This window comes from Vicugna pacos, chromosome 13, assembly GCF_048564905.1.
Source record: "Vicugna pacos chromosome 13, VicPac4, whole genome shotgun sequence".
Classification (NCBI taxonomy): domain Eukaryota; kingdom Metazoa; phylum Chordata; class Mammalia; order Artiodactyla; family Camelidae; genus Vicugna; species Vicugna pacos.
Window position 1 is genome coordinate 12,236,884 of NC_132999.1, and position 26,790 is coordinate 12,263,673.

General features: G+C 33.8%; 2 protein-coding genes across 5 annotated transcripts in view; one reads left to right on the plus strand and one right to left on the minus strand.

Annotated features, from left to right (window-relative positions):
• Positions 1 to 26,790, plus strand: part of ASB17 (ankyrin repeat and SOCS box containing 17) — a 30,717-nt gene that overhangs the window by 1,683 nt on the left and 2,244 nt on the right. For 2 of the 4 annotated variants that reach the window (XM_006217116.1, XM_072974199.1), the window contains 2 exons: positions 9,761 to 10,040; positions 12,100 to 12,387. In XM_006217116.1, coding sequence (XP_006217178.1) covers positions 9,761 to 10,040; positions 12,100 to 12,306 — 487 coding nt within the window. In that variant the 3' untranslated portion in view covers positions 12,307 to 12,387. Of the gene's footprint in view, positions 1 to 9,760; positions 10,041 to 12,099; positions 12,388 to 23,546; positions 23,674 to 26,790 lie in introns of those variants that run through there. The other 2 variants (XM_072974197.1, XM_072974198.1) reach the window with 2 other exon arrangements.
• Positions 16,510 to 26,790, minus strand: part of MSH4 (mutS homolog 4) — a 56,869-nt gene continuing 46,588 nt past the window's right edge. The window contains exons 18-20 of the mRNA XM_006217115.4: positions 24,570 to 24,744; positions 23,125 to 23,213; positions 16,510 to 19,283 (exon numbers count right to left, since the gene is read on the minus strand). Coding sequence (XP_006217177.2) covers positions 19,092 to 19,283; positions 23,125 to 23,213; positions 24,570 to 24,744 — 456 coding nt within the window. The 3' untranslated portion in view covers positions 16,510 to 19,091. The remainder of the gene's footprint in view (positions 19,284 to 23,124; positions 23,214 to 24,569; positions 24,745 to 26,790) is intronic.

The window sequence follows — 26,790 nt, forward strand, 5'->3', positions numbered from 1 at the left end:
TGATAGAGAGCAAGAGGGGAAAATTGAAAGGAAAGGAAAAAATGAAAGAAAAAGAAACACAGTGGAAAATGATAGAGTGCCATCAACAACTGCCTTAAGTAATAAATTGTTTTAAAATTAATAAATTTTGACTTAGATGTATCCACAAAGTAAAACACATTACAGGTCAATTCTATGTATTGCAACATCTTTTGGATATTTCAGAGTTACAGAATTTTAAGTTCAGATGGAACCCGACTTCATTAGCAAACGTCCCCAACTCCCGTTCTGGGAATTAGCTCCTGTAAAGCATCTCTAGTTGCTGTTCATCTGGTCTCTGCTTGAACAGCTCTAGTAGTAGTGAGCTAACTATTTCCTTAAGTAAATCATTCCTTTCCCAGGGACCCTTCTCTTTCCTGACTCCCCACTTTCCCTCAAAGATTTTACCCGCTCCCATGGCTTTAAATATTATGATATGCCAGTAACTCCCAAATCTTTATTTCCAGCCCTGACCCCTCCTCTGACCTCCAGACTCCTCCTATATCAGGATGTCTGCTCAACATCTCCACAGAGCACCTCAAATTTAACAGAAACAAAACAGAATATTGATCTAACTCACCCTCTCCCTGCCAACTTGCTCCTTCCACTGAATTCTCCACTTGATTAACAGCCTCTGTTGCTCAAGCCAGAAATTTAGGATCTATTCTTGATTCTTCTCTTTCTTCCACAGCACATCAGCAAATCCTTTTGACCTTATCTCTAAAACATATCCTAAGTAGTTATATTTTTCATCTCCTTCATTTCTAACCTAGGTGAAGTCACCATTACCTCTTGCCTCAAAAACTCCAATAGATTCCTAAAGAGTCTTCCAGCTTCCATTCTTTCCTCTCAACCCTTATAATTTATTCTTGACTCAAAAGATTGAGTGATCTCATAAAAATGTAAAATAGGTCATATTACCCAGGCTTAAAATCCTCCAGAGTTTCCCCATACAAGTGGAATAAAACTCAAGTTCAATATCCACTTTTAAAAAGTCTCACAGGATCTGGCCCCAAATCCAACCTCCAAAGTCCAATCTCATGTCATTCTCCATCTTGAACACTATATTCCAAACACACATTGGTTTGTTTACTATCTACTCTTGCTAAAAGTAAGCTCCATGAAAAGAGGAACTTTGACTGCTTCTTCAACATTGAATCCTCAGTGCCTAGAACTATGCAGATACATAGCAAGTGGTTAATCAAGATTATGTTGGATGAAAAAGTGAATTTTCATTCAGGTTTATTAAATTCTTCTTCCTCACAGTGCACTAAATTCTGTCTCCATTTCTCCAACTCTGTCCCCAGAGCTATAGAGAACAAAGCCCATTCATTCTCTTTCCTATATGATAACTTCTCAAATATTTGAACACAGTTATTATGTCCCCATAATGAATATCTTATGTTTCCTATTGTCTGTTCCTTTATTTCTATAACAACATCATTCCTTTTTCACCTTCCCCTGTATACACTCTAGTTTGATAATTTCCCTAATATAATAATGAAGTGTCTAAATAGGTCCCTGGAGGAGAAGAGAGAGAATTAATGAGGCAAAGGAATTTAACTCTGTTCATTTTTACAATAAACCTTCAATAAACGCAACTGTATGACAGACTGTAAGTAAAGATGATGTCATTCAGTTAAAATAATAATCATTTATTAGGCACCAGGCATTGTGTTATTTGTTGAGGATACAAATACAAAGTAGACATATTTCCTGATTTTGGAGAGTTCACAGACTAGTAAGTGAGCCATACAAAAAATTATAATTATACTGTAAGTTCAAAAATAACTGATGTACAGGTAGGAATAACAGAGGACATTGTTAACACTATTGGGAAGGAGCGGGTATCTCAGAAGGCTCTCTAAAAGAAGTGATGTCTTAAATTGATTTCTAAAAGATGAAAGGAGTTTTCCCTGTCTTTCCCTTGAAGAAATGTAATCTAGGCAGGGAGAGGCTGACTAAAGCCAAGAGAGACATAAATATGTTGTATCCAGTGACTACAGGCAATTCAGCAATTGCTAGAGAGTGAGATGGAAATCAGGTAGCAGTGAGAGATAAAGCCTAGTAGAAGTGAAACTCTGAAGGACTTTGTAGCTTATACTAAGAAATCTGAAATTTACACCATGGGTGATGTCCAGTCAGAGAAGGTCAAACCTGTAGTATGAGAAGATTCATCAGCTCCCATTTGAAGATGAGACTATGGGGAGGGAGGCTGCAGGTAGAGGCAGGGAGACCAGTTAGCAGGCTGCTCAAACACTCCAGGTACAATAGAAGCTCCAGAATTTCTGTATAGGAGGGGTTGAGGGGAGCAATCTGATTGAAAAAAAGGAGGTGGTTAGAGGAGTTCTTGAAGCTGAATTTGCATAGCATGCCCACTGTGCTAGGATTATATGCATATTTATAATAGTTTTGGGGGAAGAACTAGCTTTTCTCCACCACCATTCCCTCCAACCCCTAGCCATCCTTTGATATCAGAACTGTCCAGGTAAATTATAGTGAGGACTTAAACTAAAACAATAGCAATGGGGGAAAGAAAAGATATTACTAAATAGAATAGCCAGAAATTGTAGGTGATTAGAAGTAGAAAATGAAAGAAAGAGAGAAGAGTTAATCTTCAGACTTCTACATTTTGAGACTGATTGATGACTGTATTAGTTTCATTCTGCTGTTGTCACGAAGTGCCACAACCTTAGTGACTTAAAAAAACATAAATTTATTTTTTATAGTTCTGAAGGTCAGAAGTCCAAAATGAGGCTATAAGGGCTGAAATCAAGATGCCACAGGGCTGGTTCCTTCTGGAGGCTCTAGGAGAAAATCTATTTCCTTATCTTTGCCAGCTTCTAGAGGCTGCCTGCATTCCTTGTCTCATGGTCTTTTCCTCATCTTCAGAGCCAACATTGTAGTGGGGGAAGGTATAGTTCAAGTGGTAGAACTCAAGTGGTAGAGCACATGCCTAGCATGCAAGAGGCCCTGGGTTCAATCCTCAGTACCTCCATCAAAAAAATAAAAATCCCAACCCCTCTCCTCCCCACCCAAAAAACTAAACTAATTTAAAAAAAAGCCAACACTGTAGTCATATCTTCAAATAGTAATATCTACAAATCGCCTTCACTGGCTCTGCTACTATCCTCCTCTGACATTTCTTATAAGGTCTCTTGTGATTTTATTGGGCCCATCTGGATAATCTCCCCTCTCAAGATCCTTATCCTAATTACATCTGCAAAATCCCTTTTGCCATATTGAGAGGCCATTATTCAGTCTACCACAATGGATGCCACAAACCTATCAAATTTATTCCAAGAGACCTACAAAGTCAGCTTTGGACATATGAGTTCTCATAGCCTAAGAGATATCCAAGTAGAGATGTGCAGTAGAAGGCTAGATATGTAATGTCATCCTTGACATCTCTTTTTTACATTCCATATCTTAATAGGGATATCTGTTTTGTTTACCTTCAAACAATACACAAAACTTGATCATCTCCACTATTATCAACCTATCCCAAGCTAAGAGATTTCCCTCCTCCTATCCCATAACAAATTCTCAACAAAGGTGAGATCATGCTGCTTTTTCACTCAGAATCTCCAGTGACTCTTCCATTCCATTTAGAGTAAAGGATGAAGTTCTCACAGAGATCTACAAGACTTTATATGATATGATATCCCATTAACTCTGTCCTCATCTCCTACCATTTCTCACCCTTTTCACTTTCAGCCACACTGGCTTCCTTGCTCTTCCTTCACCACCTCAGGTACCATCTCCTGCCTTACAGTCCTTAAATATCCAAATGGCTAACCTCTTCATCTCCTTCTTCTTTACCTAAATGCTACCTTTCAGTATTGAGCTCTCCTATCAATCTATTTAAAACTGGAAAATGCCAATAGTCCAGGATCAGAGAGTTTCACAGGTGAACTCTACCAAACATTCAAAAAAGACTTAATCTTTCTCAAACTATCCAAAAACTTGAAGAGGAAGGACTGTTCCCAAACTCACTCCATGAGGCTAGCATTACCCTGACACCAAAAGCAGATAAAAGCACTACCAAAAAAAAAAAAAAAAAAGAAGAAGAAGAAGAAGAAAGAAAGAAAATTACATGCCAATATCCCTGATGAACATAGATGCAAAAGTTCTCAACAAAATATTAAAAAAACAAATTCAACAATACATTAGAAGGATAACACATCATGATTAATTTATTCCAGGGATGCAAGAATGGTTCAGTCTCTGTAAATTAATCAAGCTGATACACCACATTAATAAAACAAAGAATAAAACCATATAATCATTTCAATAGAGGCAGAAAAAGCATTTGACAAAATTTAATGCCAATTTACGATATAAACACTCAACAAAGTGGTTATAAAGGAACACACCCAAACATATTAAAGGCTATATACAACAAGCCCACTGCTAACATATTATTAATTGGTGAAAACCTGAAAGCTTTTCTTCTAATGTCAGAAACAAGTTAAAGATACTCACTTTCACCCCTTTTATTCAACCTTGAAGTCCTAACCACAGCAATCAGACAAGAAAAAGGGATAAAGGCATTCAACTTAGAAAGGAAAAATTAAAACTTTCATTATTTGCAGATGACCTGATACCGTATAGAGAAAACCCTAAAGACTCCATCAAAAAACTGTTTAGATAGCCTCTTCAATAAATGGTGTTAGGAAAATTGGACAGCTACACGCATGCAAGAGAATCAAACTGGATCACTTTTTTACACTATATATAAAAATAAACTCAAAATGTATTAAAGACTTGAATGTAAGGCCTGACAGGAACCATAAAACTTCTAGAAGAAAACATAGGCCATATGCTCTTTTACATAAACAGTATTAGCAATATTTTTTTGGATATGTCTCTTTAGGCAAGGACAACAAAAGTAAAAATAAACAAATGGGACTACATCAAACTAAATAACTTTTGGATAGCAAAGCAAACCATTAACAAAATGGAATGGCAACCTATTGAGTGGAAGAAGATATGTGCAAACAATATAACTGACCAGTGGTTAATATCCAAAACATGTAAAGAACTCACACAACTCAATATTGTAAAAGTCCAATTATAAAAGGGGCAGATGACCTGAATAGACATTTCTCCAAGGAAGACATATAGATGGTACACAGATATGTGGAAGAAAATGCTCAATATTACTGATCATCAGAGAAATGCAAATCAAAACCACAATGAGACCTCCCACCTGTCAAAATGCCTATTATCAAAAAGACAACAAATAAGTGTTTGTGAAGATGTAGAGAAAAGGGAACCCTTGTGCATTGCTGGTGGGGATGCAAACTGGAACAGTCCCTATGGAAAATAGTATGGAGGTTCCTCAAAAAATTTAAAATAGAACTACCATATGATCCAGCAATTCTACTTCTGGGTATTTTACTGAAGAAAATGAAAATACTAATTCAAAAAGATACATACACCCCTATGTTCATTGCAGCATTATTTACAATAGCAAGTATATGGAAGCAACCTAAGTGTCCATCAGCAGATGAATGGATAAAGAAGTAGTGCATGTGTATATATACATATATACAATGGATTATTATTCAGCCATAAAAAAGAACAAAATCTTACCATCTGTGACAACATGGACAGACTTAGAGGGTATTATGCCAAATGAAATAAGTCAGACAGATAAGACAAATACTGTATGATTTCACTTATATGTGGAATCTAAAAAATAAAACAAATGAACTAACAAAAACAACAGAAACATACAAAAAAAAAAAAAAACAACAGAAACATACCCATAGATACAGACAGCAAACTGTTGGCTTCGGGGCAGGGGTATTGAGGAACTGAGAGAAATAGGTGAAGAGGACTAAGAGGTACAAACTCTTAGTTATAAAATAAGTAAGTCATGAGAATATAACGTACAGCATAAGGAATACAGTCAATAATATTGTAATAACTTTGAATGGTGATAGATGTTAATTGTAATCAATTCATAATGTATATAAATATCAAACCACTATGTTGTACACTTGAAACCAATATAAAATATTGCATGTCAACTACACTTTTTTAAAATAATTTAATTAAATTAAGTTGAAAAACGACCTCACTTCACCTCCCAGCCCTTCCATACTTCTTATCCTGCCCTTTTTCTTTTTCCCACAGTACTTATCAAACTTTCTAACACATTATAAAATCTACTTGTTTGCTATGTTCATTCTGTATTGTCTATTACCCCTCACTACTATATCAGCAAGAAGGCTGGCAACTTTGTTTTGTTCACTCATATATCCTGAGTACACAAAACAGTGCCTGGCATGTAGCATATATTCAATAAATATTTGTTGAATAAATTAAAAGACAGTAGTTAAAATTATGGTCATAGATGAAATTTTCTGACAACAATTAGTCACATGAAAGCTTGTTAAAAGACTACATCTACTTTACTTAGATGTTGAGGGCAGAGGAAGAGAAACCAGTGAAAGAGACTTGAGAATGAATAGTCAAAGAGATAGATGCATAACCTGAAGAGAATGGTTCCACAGGGACATGGGAAAACATCTCAAAAAAAAACTTGTGTCAAGTATCAGAGATAAAATTATTATGAATAAACATCTATTAAATTTGGCAGCTAGAAACTAAAAGAAAAACAGGAGGAAAAATTAGAAATAATTATTATAGCTACAAAACTGAATCATTCTCTGCATGTCTATATGGAAATATTATGCCCATTTCATAAATGTGTATGACAGGCTTTCAAAAACAGAGGGTTCGGTTCATTAACCTCACATTTAAAAACTGATTCTTGCTTTGCTTGCCTCATTCCATCCATATAAGTACTGTTATAATTAACTGTCGGTACAGATTAAGCCAATTTTGGCTTACAGTAACGTGCTCTTTAAACATGAGGATTACTCAAATGTCATTTGGGTACAGATCAGACTTTTAAATCTCATTTTAAACCTATTGGAGTTTTAGTTACGTTTTCAACATTTTGGGTCCAAAATATCTTCTAAAGGTAATGTCAACCTTAATATCTTAAAATCAACTAATAGCTCTAAATCTTCACAAGGGCCACTTGGAATATTTTTTGTCTCCCAAGTCCTCTGATTTCCCATACTTGTAAGACTCTTAAGTCAAATATCTTCTTAAGAGTTAGCAAGATGAATAAATTAGATTGCTTTTAAAAAATTTAAATGATTGTGCTTCACTAAAAATCTTATTAGACTCAAGAGCTACAGAATAAATTTAAAATTAATATTTTTTTCAGGATAATAGTAAAAAAAAAATCAATTAGCAAATATTTGAGTATCTACTATGGGCCAAGCATTGTTCTAGGTATTTAGGGATATAATAGTGGACTAAACAGACAAAAAGTATTGCCCCATAGAGCTTAAAACTTTATTGTTTATCTTGCCCACCCATTTGTTTTGAAGATAAGAAAATGAAAGATTAGAGACATTAAGCAAGTTGTCCAAAACGGTAAGGGCTTAATGGAGCTATGTACAATGTGCCATGTGGAGTAAGGAAAAGGTCAAGCAATCAAACAAAACTTTGCACAAGAGTTTATTAGACAGGGTCTTATACAATGAGCAAGACTTGTCCCAGAACTGAAAACAGAGGGGAAGAACATACACAAGTCAAAGAAATGTAAAAGAGTTGAATGTAGTGGTGGTTTGGGAAAGTAAATACCAATAATCAGGAGAGGGAATACAGAAGTAGTTTAGGAGTTCAGTTTTGGATATACGTTGGAAGTATCTGTGGAGAAGATGAGATAGATGTCCAGGACAATATTGATCTGGAGATGATTCTATGACTGTGTGTGCGTGTGTGTGTGTGGGTATGTGTGTGTATTTTATACAGAATTAAAATGATACATATAGTACTACTGACAGAGTGATGACAAAACCCCACTTCTTAATTTCTAAAATGCTGTTCTGCACTACACCACACAATTTATTTCTTAATCACAAAATCTTAGCATTTCAGAGCTCAGTGAAGCTTTGGAGATAAACTATTTGGTCTAGTAATTTTCAAACTGTACGTTTTAGAACTCCTGACAAAGGAATCACCACAGGGGAGGTCTCTAGGACCCCCAAATACACTTCAACCAGAGAACTTATCCAATACAAACCATTCATTTTAATAGCTAGTTCATGCATAACAATACTCCAGTGTTGGTTTTGGTTCATGTTTGTAAATGAAACATTCTTTCCAATCCTTTTATTGGCAAACACCTACTAATCCTTCAAGTCCTAGTTCCAGGATAATTTACAGGCAATGACTATTCCAGAGAGAGTCAGGTGCCCCTTCTCATTGCTTCTATAGTACCCCAAGCGTCTTTTCTATCATAGCAATTATCACCTTGTACTGTATTTGTTGAACTACCTGTCTGTTTCCCTTACTAGACTATAATAAGCATCTTGAGATCAAGGACTGTATCTTTCATATATCTCTGCATATCTAGTACTCAGGACACTCTGGACAAGCGAGTGTTAAATAAATGACTGAATGAATGAGCAAATGAATAAACACATAAATGCATGAGAAAACTGAGACTCAAAAGATGCTGACTTATCCAACGTCACACAGCTAGTTAGGAAAACCAGAACCTAGAACCCTTAAATCTCCAATGTTTTTAGCATCATATCATGTTGCTTCCCATATTAATTATTGAAATCTTAAAGTTCTTTTTGAATAATGCTTTCCCTGTTCTGCCTAATTGTCCAAAACTAATATGTATAGTTTATATGCTGTCCTGAAGGATATGTTAGTATTTTATTAGACAAATCAAGAGAATTCCAGAGACAAGGACCACAAATAAAGTTCCCCTTCTTTAGTCCCAAAAGCCATGTTTACTTAGCTAAATTAAGACTAGATAATTAATACAAAATCCCCTGTGAGTGGTTCTACCATGTTCTACCTACATATAGTGACCAATTCAATAGCAAACATAAATGTCTGTTAAATGAAACAGTTACAAGAGCTATATGCAATTAGAAAAAATAAAATTTTCTGTCATAAGGGAAGAGAAATCTTCAAGTCCAGCCATCAGATAGCACTCCAGGAAAAACAAGATTTCAGAGAACTCTCAAAACTCCACTGAAGAAGGAAAATTGAATTCTGTCCTTGAAGGACCTGATATGGCTCTCATCATAACTTACATTTCTTAAACCTAAAAATACCAATTCTAATTTTATTAAAGTGAAAAACATAGAACTAAGGTAGTTGCACTTACTCCTTTTTAGTCTAATCTTCAAACTCAATCCAACCTCAAGTCTGATACATGATTAAGAACAACAAAAACAAAGAAAGATATATCAAAAGGGTTATATAATTCTGTTCTATTAATAAAGTGAAATTTAAAAGTCTGTTCGCCTTTTCCATTTTAGATTTTCCAGAACTACATCAGTTTTATAATACTAGTTCTAATCACTATGGATTTCTTAGAGAAACAGAATTGCTATTACTAAAAGTAAACACTTTCCACACTCTATAAATCTTTTTTGGTCTGTTTTTACAAGTGTAAAGGGGGGTTAAATGTGCAGTAAGAGTTTTCTTATTATTTAATCTTCAGGTAGGCTTAGATTCAGAGTGGAAAACTCTTTTTAAGACATATAATATATAAAAGTAAAGTTATATTAAAATTATTTAAGATATTTACTATTTAAGGTAATACTGTTTTCCCATTACTGTTAAGACAAAGTGCTTACCACATTCTTTAACTCTGTATTCAGTGCGGTTTTGTTTGTTTGATTCACAGAACTTTCACACCAGTATACTGTCCAAGCCCACTGAGTGGCATCACACCTCTACTCTACGTAGCTCAGACAAGACAATCCAATATCTTAAAAATCCTCCTGCAATATGGAATCTTAGAAAGAGAAAAAAACCCTATCAACATTGTGTTAACAATACTGCTCTACCCTTCAAGAGTGAGAATAATGGTTGATCACGAATTGGTAGACATCCAGGAAGATGCCAAAACATGTTTAGTGCTGTGTTCCAGAGTGCTTTCCGTCATTTCAATCAGGGAAATAGAGGTAAGCAAAATATTGTACTTTGGATTTGGGTGCAAATATTGATCAATTTTAAGGTAAAATTGCAAGGCAAGAATAAAGTTAATTTTTAATTCTACAGATTTAGTCAAAATTAATCACTGAGTATACACTTGTAAATTTAAAATAGGCAAAATTCAAATCATATTGAATATTAGTTCTTTATTTCATAATTTGTCTTCTAAATATGAGAGAATTTTTAAGTTAAATGTATAGTTATTTTAGTAGTTATTAAGTAGATATATGTTATTATAACATTCTAATTACATAATAACCTGTTTATTAGGATATCTGTCTCTTAAAAATACAACAAATTAAAAATGTAACAGATCTCTTTTCCAATAGAATGTTTTAAAGTGAGAGTTACATTTCTCCCTACAAATACAATCACATATGCAAAAATACACTTTTCTTTTCAAAATTCCTGAACAATTTTAAGCATGAAAATATAAATAAAAGCTAAAAATGTTTGTCCAGTTGAAAATTATCCCTCAGAAATGTGGAGAACTTCTCCTTGATAAAGTTTAGAGGAAAAAAATCAACTATCTGGAGAACATGTTCACCCTGTCAAAATGAACTGCAAGTTTCAGCAACAAATTGTATCATGTCTACTAGTAGAAAGAGGTAAGACATATTAAAGGGGTAGCTTTCTTTGTCTTTTCTTAAAGACAAACCCCTATAAATTTAAACCAGTCAAATTACCAAGGAATCTAGCAGTTTCCCTTATCTTGAAAGGTGGGACTTCAGAAATAAACTCCCAAGAAATATAACTTTGCTGAGTTTTTTTTTTTTTTAAGCCTCAACAATGCATATTAATCAGCCATGCCTGGGCCAACTGTCAGGGGTGCAAATTGATCAGATTATTTTAGCAACCAATTTGTAAAACAAACAAACAAAAAATTTAATTTTTGCATCTTCAGTAATTTGCTTGTCTTTGTCCAGTGTCAGTCCTGCATAATTATTATAGGACATATTGATTCTCGACCAGCAACATGAATGCTGTTCCTGAGGTACACTCAAAACAGAAAACTGCTATAGAGGAAGTTAATAAAAATCACCTGCCTGAGTGGCAAAGACATTAAAGCTGGATTCCAATCAGGTGCAGTTTAATAAGTGAAGTAGCACTGAGCAAGAAGGTAGAAGATGGCATAAAAACCAGCTTAAAAAACACTTTAAGTGGCCCTGCTTTGCATTTCTACATTTTCTAGCAGTTTTATTGTAAATATATATTTAGATATCTTTACTTCTATCTGCTCTGTGAGCACAGAGATGATGTATTTTGCATACCCTAGCAATTATCCCAAGCACCAAGCTCAGTGCTGAGTTTATACAAGATATTCTTTAAACAACCATTTATTGAATAATGAAAAACTGTGTTATCATTTAAGTTAAAGTGTCATTTGGTCTGTAGAGCACAGGTTCTACTAGAGAAGCATCTCTATAAAACAGCAATGTCTTTTACTTCTAAGTCAGCCTAATAATTTTGGCTTCTAGAGTTAAATCTTTAAAAGGGTCCTTTAACTAAAACTTAAAAAGTTATCTTCATATGGTTGGGCCACCTGTCTGGTCTTCTCGTCATTCAGCACTACAAAGCTGTACTCTACAATGGTTGGAATCACCTGGGGCAACTTTCAGGATTTATGTTGTCTGTCCCCAGTCCCAGCCTAACTGGAGCAGAACCTCAACATTGGTATTTTCTAAACTACACTCGATAATTCCAGTGAATGGTCAGATTGGCAACACTACTCTAAAAGGAGAAGCTGATAAAAACATAAGTGTATGACCTGTCTAAAATTAAAAACATATACAGATTCATAGTTGTAAGAAATAATGTTCTGTGTCCTCAGATATATTATATAAACTTCATATATAATTTTGAGAATAAAATACTTGCCTCAGGTGAAAATGCTTTAGAAAAAATATTTGTAAGGATTATATAAATTTAAGACAATTTTAGGAATCTAAATAAAATTTTTAAATGTTAATAATTTGGACTAATACAATAATTAATACTACAAAATTAAAATATTTTCCTTTTCTTTAGACACAACTAAGTTTAGGAAGACGTCCAATTATTTCAAACTGGTTGGACTACATTCCTCCAACAAGATACAAAGATCCATGTGAACTATTACATCTTTGCAGAATAACCATCAGGGCTCAACTATTGACCAACAATATGCTCCCAAATGGAATATTTTCCCTTCTAATTCCTGTTCGTCTGCAGAACTACCTGAACTTAGAAAGCTAATGGACATCTTTTTCCTGCGTTCTTTAAGGATGCTAACCATTATATGGCTTAGCAGTTAATAAACTATTAACTTCACACAAACATTTATTGCTTTGAACATTCCATTAGAAAATATATTTTCACATGACACCCTAACTGAATCACTTTTAAATCAACATATGGCTTTACACATACTCTTTTCTACAATGGAACAAATTATATGCATTTTTAAAATATTTTAGATTTATACTTTTATTCTGTTCTTAAAAGTTGTTTTTGACCTTACAGTATTCTTTTTACTTGTGGAAAATTTGGTCATATTAATGTTCTGAGCTCTGAAGCTCTCGTTAGAATTTCTAAGTTAAGTAAATATTATTTTATCTTTTGTATTCATAGTAACAAGTATTTATTGAGTTATTTGGCAAATAAAACACTGTGTTTGGTAGTGGGGAATAATTAATGAAATTAAGATGTGATCCCTTCCTTCAAAGAATAATTTACAGTTCTGTAGCAGCCATGGTCGCAAACAATACAAGGTGAAGAATTAGTCAACTAAAATACTGGGAGCAGGATGATAGAAATGGATTATATTTGAAAATAACTAGCCTTAAGTTACAACATGGAGCTTGGATGTTTTGATATGTGATACCTTTAAATACTAGTCCAATGGTATTTTTAAGTGAGATATAATTGCATACATTACATTACTTTCAAGTATGTAACATAATGATTCAACAAATATATATACTGCAAAATGATCACTATAATAATCTAGTTAACATCCATCATCACACATAGTTACAAATTTTCTGCTTGTGGTGAGAACTCAAGATCTACATTCTTAGCAACTTTCAAATATATAATACGGCATTATTAACTATAGCCACAATGCTGTACATTACATCCTCAGAACTTATTTATTAAATAACTGAAAGTTTGTCCTCTTTGACCACCTTCACCCATTCTGCCCACTCCCAAATTATATGCATTTTAATACAAAGAAATGAACAATTTTGACCCAGTATTGCATCAAAATGGAAACATTATCAGTTAAATCTGCATGTTCATTGGTTACAAAGAAACTTATCTTTAAAAAATTAGAATGTGTTCTACTATAGTTTTTTAGCTCTTTACTTTTTGAATATCTATAGTACTAGATTTTTCTCTATATAACTATGTGGTCATTGCGACACAAAGATGAGAACTGGGAGATAATTCTCCATGGGTCTCCCATGTTTTCACCTGTCTTATGAGAAGAGGCACTGACTGCCTTACTCTTTACTATCTTTTTAAAGATGTTTGTATAGTGAGCAGCCTTAGAAGACAGATAGCGGCTCCCTCTGAGCAGGGGGCATGTTTGCTCAATATCTAATATAATAAAGGCAATGTCTCCCTCTGGGGAAATGGCCAAGCAGGTTTGCTTGAAGCTCATTATAAAAGATTGGAATTTCCCAGGCTTGGGGTTCCTCAGCTGTACCACCAATCCACTGTGTGCTCATCTCCATGTCGTAGATGGTAGCAGTATGTGGAACCAACACAAACAGCGCTGCATACTGTGCCATTAGTAATAAATTCCTTTATTTCTAACCCAGTCTTTAGTCTTCGGACAGCAGACATGAAATTCTACCTGCAAACTGCTGGTTTGCAAGCAAGGTAAAAAAAAATCTTAGTCACTTCAGAGTTCTTGACAATAAGAATCTGTTTCCCACATCACTGCTTTTAGATCCATTTTAGCAGATTATGGCAGTATACATTCCCACTGTCTACGTGCAATCTGGGGACTATGAAAACTTTGACAATTCATAAGAAAAGGATATTCATTTTGGTCCTACAGTAAGATAAAAACAATTGTATGATTTAAGTTTCTAAAGTACAGAATGTAAAACAGCAAAGTAACAATATAACTAGATCACTTGCTTTTCCTTTCCTTCCACTTTCATTCCCTTACACGTATTATAGGATTGAACTATAGAAGTGCTTGCTTATTACACTTAGTTATACTATATTTAATTATGATTGAGCATATTTTAAGCTCATAAATGTATATAGGAAGTTCACACAACACAAAGTATATTGATATTTAAATATTTTACCAGTAGCATGTAAGATAGTTTATTTTGGCTGAAAATATGTGCTAATATGAAGAAAGTAAAAGAAAATTTACCCTTAATCTAATTTATAAAGAAACACTCATAGATTACTGACCCAGATTAAGTGATTCTTCTGGGAAAATATTTTAGCAAATCTTTTTACATTTATTCTCTAATTTCCATCCTTTTCTTCCATCCTCTTCTTCTTACTTCAACTCTAAGAGAGCTTAATGAATTTGATCTAGTTATTACTTTTATTGAATATAGTGTATACCTATGCTAGAGAGTGGGCGTTAAGCAGCATCTAAATTTCTGGAACTTTTCTACTGGAATTCCTATTACTTCCATATTTCTCAACATGGTTGATGGTATCACAAGCTACAATCATATTTAACTCTTCCCTCCTGCACTGGATTTCTAGGGCTGCCGTAACAAAGTAACACAAACTAGGTGGCTTAAAATAACAGAAATTTATTGTCTCACAGTTTTGGAGACTGAAAGTCCAAAATTGAGGTGTTAACAGAACCATGTTGCCTCTGAAACCTGTAGGGGAATCTTTCCCTGTGTGTTCCTGATTTCTAGGGGTTTTCCAGCCATCTTTGGCATTCCTTGGCTTGTAGATGTGCCACTTCAACCCTCTGTCTTCACATAGCGTTCTCCCTGAGTGTGTTTTCACATGGTAATCTTCATAAGGACATCTGTCATATTGGATTAGGGGCCCACTCCACTCCTGAATGACCTCATCTTAAATAATTAGATTTGAAATGATCCTATTTCCAAATAAAAGGTCACATTCTGAGGTACAGGGGGTTAGGACTTAATGTATCTTTTTCAAGGGGACACAATTCAATTCACAACACCTTCCACTCAATAAAAAATCTGATGTCACTAAATCTAGTTAATCAGCACTAAATCTCCTTAAGATCTCCAAATCACTGTCTTCTCTCCTCTACCATCCACTCCACCCTCTTTATTCTCCTCTTATATAAACACACACACACACACGCACACACACCCCTGTTCCATTCTAACTTCTTTCTACCTTTATTCATCAATTCTCCTCTGGACTACTTGAATAGTTTCTTAAACTATCTTGTCTCTTTGATTCTGGTTTCAATCACACATTCCAAAATCATTTATGCTACCACTCAGATGATCTTTATAAAATGAAAATCTAATCATGTTATCCCCCCCACTACCACCACCACCCTTTTCCACTCTCCAGCAAGTTACCTTAAAACTCTTCAGTCATCTAAAGGAGAAATGGCTAGAACCTACTTCATCTTTTTGTCACTCGCTCACATGCACTCTATCCCCGAACTAAACCAAACTGCTTACTGTTTCACATCTCTTTGCTTTTACATATTCTGATCCTTCTATCTAAAATGCTCTTCCCTTTCTAAACACCTGACATATTTTATTAGCCTTTAAACTTCCTTGGCCCACAAAGAATTATACACTTTTTTGTGCCATTACCCTTCTGAGTATGTTCATCTATTATTTATTTATTTATTTTGTGTATATACACTTTTATTGAAGTATAGTCAGTTTACAACGTTTTGTGTTCATCTATTGTTGTGCTTACTACATGGTATTCCAACGCAAATATATGTGTTTTTTCTCTTTACTACACCTGAAAAGCCTACCTCAAAGTCAAGACACCTTTTGGGCTCCTCACACCTAGTATGTAGCCTGTGCCACAGTATACACTATTGAATGAGATTCTTTGTAGTTTTTTTAACAGTAAGGCCTACTCTGAAACTCTTGTGTAAAGAGGAAGATTTTAAAATGTGCTACCAGAGAGGTTAAACTAAAAAGCAGATAAAAAATAATTTAGGAAACAGTGCTTTAAAAATTGCTGCTTACTAAATAGTGATCAAAATAGCTTTAAAATTTGCAAATGCCCTTACTACATACCTATTAGAATGGTTAATTTTTTTTTAAACTGACAATACATCAAGTGCTAAAGAATATGTGGTACAATTGAAGTCTCATACGTGGCTGACAGAAATGCAAGATGGAATAGCCACTCTGGAAAATAATTCGGCAGCTTCTCATGAAGTTAAATATGACAGAGCCATTTCATTCCTATTTAACACAGATAAAACTTATCACACAAAAATCTGTACACAAATATTTGTAACAGCTTTATTCATAATCACCAAAAACTAGAAACCCAAATATCCTTCAGTGAGTGAACTGATAAACTGTGCTACATACAAACAACGGAATACTAGTCAGCAACAAAAAGGCCCCAAGAACATGGATAAATTCTAAAATGCATTATGCTCAGTAAAAGAAGCCGGTCTCAAAAGGTTATATGCTATATGATTGGAGAAAAACAAAACTACAGGAAAGGAATGCTTAACCATCCTCAGTGATTGCTGGGTTAAAGTTAGGGGGCAGAGAATCTGGCTACAAAAGGACAGTACTAAGGGAATCATTTGGCAATGATAGAATTGTCTTGTATCTTTTGTTTATGGTAGTGGTTCCATGAATCCATAAACGTGCTAAAATTCATAAAAACTGTACACCAAAAAAGTTAATTTTATTGTATGTAAATTAAATAAACAAATGTATTACTTCCTAGGAATAAGGATAAGCTTTTTCCTCTACTCCCATATACCTTACTTTTAGACTCGAAAAATGATTACTTTATGTGGAGAAAAGTGGAACAGACTAAAAGAATGGCTTTGACGTACAAATTCAAGGAGTTTGCAAAAACATTATGGACATTTATCTTAAAAGGCTGGATTATGAGATAATGATCTATAATTTCAGAGAAAGGCAAAGGCAAAGAGGTACTGAAGAGTAGAGCAAATAGACCTGAAAATTGAAGAATGGATTGTCGCACTAGTATTCACCTCTATCCTATAGTACCATGACTTAACAATTATATCTTCATTTGATTTGCTTTTCATATGTTTCTGCTACACACAAAATGATTGAAGAAAGAGTAATTAAATTTTAAGAAGATATAAACCCATTTCTATTTCAGTATTCCAAATCTAAAATAAAAGGGATTAATCTATTGGCTGCAGTTTTTGCATCAAAAGCTCTAAATGATGAAGACTTTCTTGAAAATCTGGTGGAATTTAATATTGGAGTTAAATGTAAAGGGAAGTTAATACATTTGAGGAAATGACATTCAGCATATTTAATACTTCATGCCTGTCTCTGCTTGCCTGCTTTTCTTCCATGGCCCTGCTCTCCTTCCACCTTCTATTGCTTCCTCCCTGCCCTCCCAAACAATCTGCCATCCCTTTCCTTCCACAGTGCCTTTTAGAAATTTGCACAAGCCTAAAATATCTGCTTTTAGGAATGACCTCATAAAATGTAATTCATTTCAAAGGCTGTGAATTAAAATGTAGCTAATGGTTAAATTCAAATACCGTTGTGCTCTATTTACAAAGCATGACAATAGGGAATATGTAGTCCAACAGGACATTTAATATATAGCTAATGTAATTAATAGCACTACTTTACATTTACTTTTCAAAAAAAGTATGTGTATCATTCAAAGGATACATTTTTCAATATATCTAGCTACTAATATGTACTTAGAATGCTGAGAAAGAGTTAAATAAAGTCAAAATATTAAAACTGAATTTTGTAAGATAAAATATGCATACATTAACAAAAATATGGCCCTAACCAGTCCCTGAACAGTTTTTTTTTCAAATTTCTATGACTCCTGTAGCTTACTGAATGTATTCCCTGAGTTCCACAAACTTAGTTTCCAATAATAATTTCTCTGTCTTAGGTCTTTGGGCTAAGATTATGTGACTAAGTCATCTACTGAGATAGAACTGCAGAAATAAAGGGTTTGAGAAGACAACAACTCTTTGCAGTTACTGAACAACTGATGATCTTCCATTTTCTTTTGCCTATTTATAAAACCAGAAAACCTTTGGGTTAATTCTAAATGGTGATGTGAGCCACATGCCTATGGGAAAACAGTTCTATAAAATGCTCCCTTGTGAACCAACAATTGAGGTTAAACAAATAAATACTACCTTCCTGCTGCCTTTGTTACTCACCTAAAAAAGATGGTCAAAAATGAAAATTTGGAAAAGGGAAAAGAGAAGAGGTTGGTGAGTAGAAAATGGAACACCAGGCCACTTGGTAACTACCCCTCTCTGTATTACAAAATAACTATTTGCTGAATTTCACCCTTTAGAACTACACTGAATGCCAAAAGAATACTTTAAAATTCTCAATATCATTCTAACAAACTTCAGCAGCATTCAGTGTTGGAATTTGGGGGTACTAATTAAGAAATCATTAGGTCATAATAATAGTATAAAAAACATCACTTCATTGTAAGAGGGTAAAAGGAAACTTCACATAAGTCTTCTGATCTAAAAAGAAGGGCTTCTTTTAGCTGAAGTATTTACAATAACATTTGAAACCATAACTTGTATATACAAATAAACTTAAGATGTAATAACATGAAGTGTCATAAATCAGAAAAAAGTGCATTAGACTGATTTTTTTCTAACAGAAAAATCATCCCTTTAAAAAGTTCTCATCTCAAGTTATATAACAAGTATTTTCTTATATAGAATATATAGATGATAATTCTGAGGTTAATATAATTTTCAATTAAAATATAAAACTTAGCAAATATCATTTTCTTTTGCTCTTGGGAAAAATGAATTCTAGGTTTCTCATATTAAGACATATTATTTAATTAGTACAAGATGTGATTTGCTATTATTCTTCAGTCTCCCCTGAAACTTGTTCAGACCTGGGAAAATCTGCTTCATACTTCTTTTTGAGGTTACTTAAATATGTTCGTAAACTGTCTGGATCCAACTGAGAGTTTCGAGCAGCTTGAACAAGCCTAGTAGCTAGATGGTACACAGCTCTCTGTCTTTCCATCTCAGGGGTACTCCTTTGGTTTTGCTGTTATTGAAAAAATATAGATAAAAATTAAAATACAAATACTATGATTTTTATTTTGGCAATATTCTCTCTTTTCACAGAGATAAGAACTCAACTGGTTAATCAATCCCTTTAGATAAGTCAGTTCCACCCAACTAGCAAATAATATACTAGAAGAAATAAATATTATTTTGGAGAATAAAATTTCTCATAAGTGTTTACTATTTTATGACAGATCCTTGAAAACCAATTTTCAATGAAAAAAAAATCTGCTAAAACATCAAATTTCTCAACACAATACCAAAAAGTAATAGAAAACCCACCACAGTTATGTTCTACAAACACCTTCTCATTAAAATGGCTTGGGAAAACAGCACTGCTCATTGCTATGCAGTATTCATAATTACAAATGTTGTAAAGAATACTAATCTGCTATCTTCTACTTTAATTCCCCAACAAATAAAATGGTGGACAGAATGGGTCATCAGTAAACTGCTTGTCCCTCAAGAGAGTTCATATACAGAAATTTTCAAAGCCTAAAATAAAATACTGCCTAAGGGGTAAATTACATTTTTAAAATTATCACTGTAAATAGCTAATTGAAATTAAGCCTTAATTCTTAACAAACTATACTTAAGGATGCCCAAGAAATAGTGTTTAAAATGGGAATCTTCTAATACTTTGGAAGACCTTTAGATAGACAGTCAATCCTTGAGTATTTCCCTTCAGGGCTGGGAGTACAGTTGGAAAATTCTTCATTCACCTCTGCCTGACTAGACAGGGGAATCAGCATTTTGATCTTAACTGTTTATGTAAAGTCCTAGTCAGTTTCTGTTCACTAAGAGAAATACAATCCCTTCAACTCCTTCTCAATAACAAGCAATTCCAGATTTTTCCCTACTTTCACTACAGGAAAATGAATATAATGAGGTAGAATAAGATTATCATATATTCACCCATGTATCTATTTGATACAGTGATTGATCAAATATCAGTTTATTTTTTAAATAAGTTATTGAATATCTATTATTATCTATATTCCAGACCCTATGCCTTGTGTTTATGACTATGGGGAACACAAAAATGTCATCCTGACATGACAATGGAACTCAGAAAGTTCAGTCTTACAGTGAAATAGACATGTTTACAAGCAATTGATTAGGTGATAATGAAAAGTCCCATAAGAGAGATACAAAATGCCCAGAGGAAAGAAAGTTCACTTCCAGCTTGGATCAAGAAAAGCTAAAATAGGATGGAGTATTTGGAAAGAATCTTGACAGAAAAGCCTAGAAGGCAGGGCTTTCCAGGTGGAGGAAACAGAGAAAGCAGACACATTAGAAAGCATAGTACACAATCAGGTCAAAATAATGAAACAAGTAATACAGTGTGGCAGAAATATAGCTTATAATTAAATTGAGTAATGTTATGTAAGGTTGGGGTAGAAAATCAAGGGAGATCATAAAACAGTAGTTAACCAACTGTAGTATGCTTAAGAATCATCTGAAAACTGGTTAAAAATATAAATTCTTGAGTCATGGGAGACCCTTTAAAATTTGGGACGGTACCCAGAATCCCAGATGATTCTAATATAGGCAATCTTCAGATTACATTTTAAGAAATAATCATAGAAGACTTTCAACATTAGGCTAAGGAGTTCAACTGAAAGTTTCTGAGCAGGAAACATGGTAAGAATTATGCATTAGAAGACAATTAAGTAGAAGTAAATAGAATGATGGGTTCAAAAAGAGAGGGAACCTACTGCATCGTCCTAATGAGAGGTAATTAAGAAGGACTCAGACTCTGGTGGGTCACTGGGAGATTTGAAAGTGGAGATGAGAGATTTTTCAGAAGATGACAAATTTAATTTTGGACCTACTGAAGAGTGAATACAAATTAAGATTTCAAGAAGAAATTTGGATAAAAATAAAAAGATTCAGAGTCAAAAAGAAACGAAAATGGAGGCTGAGAAAAGGATGAGATCACCAAGAATATAGAATTTTAAACAAAAAAAAGGGTAGAATCTTAGAAATACTTCTATTTAACAGGTGGAATAATAAAAAAACACTAGTGAAAAAAGGAAAGAAATAATAATCAAAGAGGTCGAAGAATGAAAACATCCAGGAGAAGACAATTCCACAGTAGCCAAGACAGAGAATTATGAAAAGGGAAAGAAGGCTGGTGTCTAATGCTACAGAGATAACAAGGAAGGTGAGAAGTGAAAAAAGGCCATAAGATTTTACGATTAGTTGGTATTTAAGAGAACATTTTCAGTAGAGTGATGACAAGATTCAGTTTGCAAGTGGAAAATAAAAGAAGCAAGTACAAATTGCTTTTGAGAATTGGCAGTAAAAGGAAGAGAAATACAGTTTGAGAAGTAAGGTTTAAAAAAAGGTGGGGAAAGGGTATAGCTCAGTGGTAGAGTGTGCACTTAGCATGCACAAAATCCTGGGTTCAATTCCCAGTACCTCCATTAAATAAATAAACCTAATTACCTCTCTCACCCCCACCCCCCAAAAAAAGCTTTCTTGGGAGAAAACCTAACTATATTCACAGAAAAAAAAATCCAGTAGGAAAAAACACTAAGGATACAAGGAGAAGAAAAGAAACTTAATGGAGATGAAAAGAAGGTAGAAAAGTTAACCTTAAAAAGGAAAGGTAATCTCTTCCTCTGATATAGGAAGGAAAAGAAATGCGTGAAAAACAGAAATTCCAAAATAGAATTCTGAAGGAAGAAAGGTTCAAGGACTCATTAGGATGACCTCAAGTCTCTCCAAAAATATAGGAACTAAATTTTTTGTAGAGGGTAAGGTTATTGAGGGCTTAGGAAAAGCAGAAACATTTTCAAAGACTTACTATAAGAAATCACATAGATTAGGAGAGAAGAAAAAAACTACTCAGTAAAATATTCAACTAAAGTTAGAACATATTAATTTGCAGTGGATAAAATATGCCTGTCTTAAATATATTTTGAGCAGCATCAAGAAATCCAAAGTCTAGAAGGCTATTGGATAGGTTGCCCATAATTGGAATTTAGCAAGAAGAATTCTGAAGAACTAGGTAATGAGACGTTCTTCAGAAGTGAAGCACTGCCAAAATTACTGGGGAACAAATTCCAATGGGATAATTGGGCAAGTCATAAAGACAGACTAGGAGGTCAAAAGACTGAAGAATACAGTAAAAATTGAAGGCAGAATAAGAAAGATTGAAAGACATAAGAAACTGTTAACACTGAAGAAAATTTCATACTGCATCTAGCTTTGTTTACTGAACACACTGGATTTGTAAAACAATATAAAGCAACCTAATGTAAAAAAACAAACAAAAAAAGATTTCCAAATTTTCAGCTAACAGATGTGAATCTAGTGTTGGATCTACCGCTTCTTAGCAAATCACTTAGCTTCTGAGAACCTCAGCTGTAAAAATGTAAGTAAAATAATACCTTTATTATTTATCTTTTATTAGACCTAACTGCTTCATGAAGAGTTGAGGCTTATATATGATAATGGACAGAAGAGCTTTGAAAATTATAAAAAAATGAAAATTTTGTGCATAATGATTCTCATTTTTAATGCTTACTTTATAATAGAGATTTATTTATCATAAAGTTAGTGTAGCAATAATGAACTGTTTAACTTTGGTTTCCTATCTTATTAGTAGATTTGCTGGGAAAAATTATAATCGACCAAACCAAAAAACTTTTGAGAAGTAAAAAGGATTTTCTTTGTTTAGTAATTAGGTTTTTGTTTTAAATATTTCAATTATTAAGTATCATATATTTAGATCCAAGGCCATAATAAACATGTACACTAAAAGTGTTTCCTTGAATTTGAAAAACAATTTGTATTGCTAAAAAATTTCTTACCAAAATTTGTCTAGTAATTTGAGTTGTGATTTCTTTGGCATCCAAAACAATTGATGGTGGGAGTGATGATACCTCTGCAGCTTTTAATCCTAAAATGATAAACAATGGGGCTTCAATATTGTTATTGCTGGTATCCTTATGTTTGTTTGAACCAGTATTAGTCTTTTCTTCACAGATTTGAATTTCTCTTCTTAGGTATTTATGAACTACTTAACAATTCTCAAAATTAAGTTTTCCTAAGTTCTGGATGACAATTGAGCAATTACTAGATTTAATTACTTGCGAAGACATGTAAGACAAATTTGAATAACAATTATCTCTCAAAATATCTCTGAGATAGCTGAAAACATGATAGGGAAAGGAAGAGAGAATTCAAAAATCAAATAATAGTAATAAGACTGAAATTCCAACTACAAATTCAGTTGGTTTATAGGTCAAAGGACATACGGGTTTTGCAAGGTAGAAGAATGTGTAGTCGGAAAAGCCTACAGCTGAATATTCATCTATCTAGCAGATCAATGAGGGAGACATTTCTCCGAAGACATAAAGGTAGGTGACTATTCATGCAGATTCAACTACCAACTAGTATTCTCATGTTCTCAAAGTCTGATTTTATAAATGCCTTATATACTTTCTCATGTGTGCTAATAGTGTATGTATTGCTTTAGGGGGAACAGAAACAATACTAGCTTTTATTCAGAAGTCACTAATTGCTGGGCACTATGCTAGGAAGATTGTATTTGATAATTCATTTAATCTTCATAAGTCCTCATATAACCCCATTTAACAGATGAAATTGAGGCTTATAAAGATTAACCATCTGATACAAATGAAGTTATTCATTTGATTTTCCCATTTTAATAGCAAAACAAAGGTGATTTTTTTCCCTCACAAAAGTTACATTCATAGCTAAAATAATTTTTGTAACTGTATATGCAAAGGGCAATTGAAAATTCCCTGAATCTGCAATTTTACACATCATATAATGATATAGATAGAAAATATCTAATTAAGCTTCTGAATACATATTATTTGGTCATACATTCCATTTTAAGACTCAAACTTTAATTATCAAATTTCCTGAATCTGAAGAAAACAGAGGAAGGACCCTGCTACTTGAAAGGGTGTATAAGAAATATATAATTTTCAATTCATTATATAACTTGCAAATATAAGCTAAAATCACATTTTTCTAAGACTAGAAACTATACTTTTGGGACTTTCGTGTGTTGCAATTCTAGAAAGTCACTGTTAATATGTTTCAAAATAAGTTTAATGTACATAAATGTGAGTTTGACATAGAAAACACAGTCTTAGAGCATATAACCACTCAAAAGAACGGGAGGGAAAGTTGCTTAGGTTGACAGTCAAGTAAAGAGGAGAAGATTTGTCTTACAAAAGTATGTCATGTTTCAGTGTATAGACATAATTTCTGTATGTAATACCATAATTTTTTTCTTCTGTGAGTCCCTTAGAAAGTTTGTAGGTATACAAGATTGCTTCTTTATTTCTTGAGGTGTTCTTTACATGTTGAACTTCAAAATACATGTTTTCTACATTGGGATACAGAACATCTATATGGCATAATTCCAGGAAATGTGTAGCAAACAGTGTAAATGCCTAGAATATATAATAATGAAAGTCAGCATTTTTAAATAAACTATAAATTCTATTTTAACCATTCAAACATAAAATTTTAGTGTAACTTTCTAAGTAGCTTAACAGAAATGTAGAAATGAAACTGATAGCTCTGAAGCTAACATGGTCAATTTTCACCTTAAAATGTTTTGAAATTGTATGGTCAGTGAAGGAAACATGTTTGTTATGTTTACACATACACATGTATGTTACATTATGGGAAAGAGAACAAATGTAAAAATAAAATCCTAAAAAAGAAAAAAACTAAAAATTAAAGCTATTGAAAGGATGAAGTTTACCAGAAATAAAGCTATTAACTGAATAATCATTGCAGAAGTAATCCACAAATAAAATCATAACATTTCCCTCAACTTTAGAAGTATCTCCCTCCCATATAAGTAGTTTTGGAAAAGTGGAATCAATGGATTGTCTTAAGTATTTGAAATTAGAAAGGTTTTTGCTTTTATATTTGCATTATGTCTGGGTTAGGTACGTATAGGGGAAAAAAAAAAGACTTTGAAAACACTGCTTAGTACAATGATTCTCAAACTTTAGTAATCCACTGGCAAGCTTGTTAAAGTAAATTCTTGGTGCTTATCCCCTTCACGTTCTCAATCAGTAGCTGTAATGTGCAGCACCAGGAAACTGCGTTTTCCCTAAGTACTTCAGGTGATTTTGATGGAGGTGATTCCAGTGACTTATGACCAGCATAGTGGGTTCCTGCCCAGAGTTAATGAAGCAGACAGAGATTTAAATAATGTTTTAAGACATTACCAGTGAGAAACTAAATGGGTGATTAGTGGAAATTTTCAATATTAAGACATTATTAAGAAAATATTTGACTGGCAAATAGCTATCAACTATGGAAAGGGGATAGCAAGGGAAGGAATGGTTTTCCATATGACAGAAAAATAAAAAATCTTAACTACTAAACACATCAAAAGGAGGTATAAAACAAACTTAATTTATAAAGCGACAGAAAAATATTCAGAGATTTACTAAACTATTTAGAATCCAGGGCCCATGTTCATAATAACAGTAATATCTTCAAATTTTATATATTAAACCAATCTATTATAGTAATGCTAGGTTAATTAATTTAATAAATAATTATTCAGGGCCTATATATAGCAAGGATTATGCTAGGCATTAAAGGTAGTAGGCTAAAAAATAATAAACTTTAAGCTCCTTAAAAGTAAGTAGCGATAATAATATTTTTACTGTCAAGCCAGCTGCTTCAGGATGGTGGGAACATAAGGCCAGTAAATTCCATGAATATGGGCCCATTGCTGCACTGCATTTGCTATGAAGTGAGTTCCTTAATAAAAGCAATTCTGTGTGGAATACCATGATGGTGGATAAAACATTCTGTTAAGCTCATGGGTGGTAGTTTTTGTAGAAGCCATACGTGCAGGGAAGGCAAATCTGTATCCAAAGAAATTATTTAGTCTAGTAAGAACAAATTGCTGCCCCTTCCATGCTGGAAAAGTGGTCCAGTGTAATCAACCTGCCAGCAGGCAGCTGGCTGACTACCTTAGGGAATGGTGCTGTATCAGAGTTCAGCGCTGGTCACTGCTGCTGGCTGACTGGGCACTCAGGGGTGGCTGCAGCAGGTTGGCCATGGTGAGTAGAAATTTATGTTGCTGATTCCAGGTATAACCTATATCCATGCCACCATGGCCACTCTGTTCATGAGTCCATTGGGTGATGGTAGGGGTGGCTAGGGAAAGAGGCTGCCTTGTATCCACAGAATAGGTCATCCTATTCACTTGATTATTAAAATCCTCCTTTCCTGAGGCCACTCCTCCCAGTCAGACCATTAACCACAGCCTATGAACTGATATATAATTACACACCTGACCATTTTTCCTCACAAGCAAAATGAACAACCAGGTACACTGCTTGAAGTTCTGCCCACTGGATTTTCCTTCACCAATGTCCTTCAGATATGTCCCAGAGAGGGACTACAGTGCTACAGCTGTCCACTCTTGAGTGGCACCTGAATAGTATACAAAACCATCCATAAAC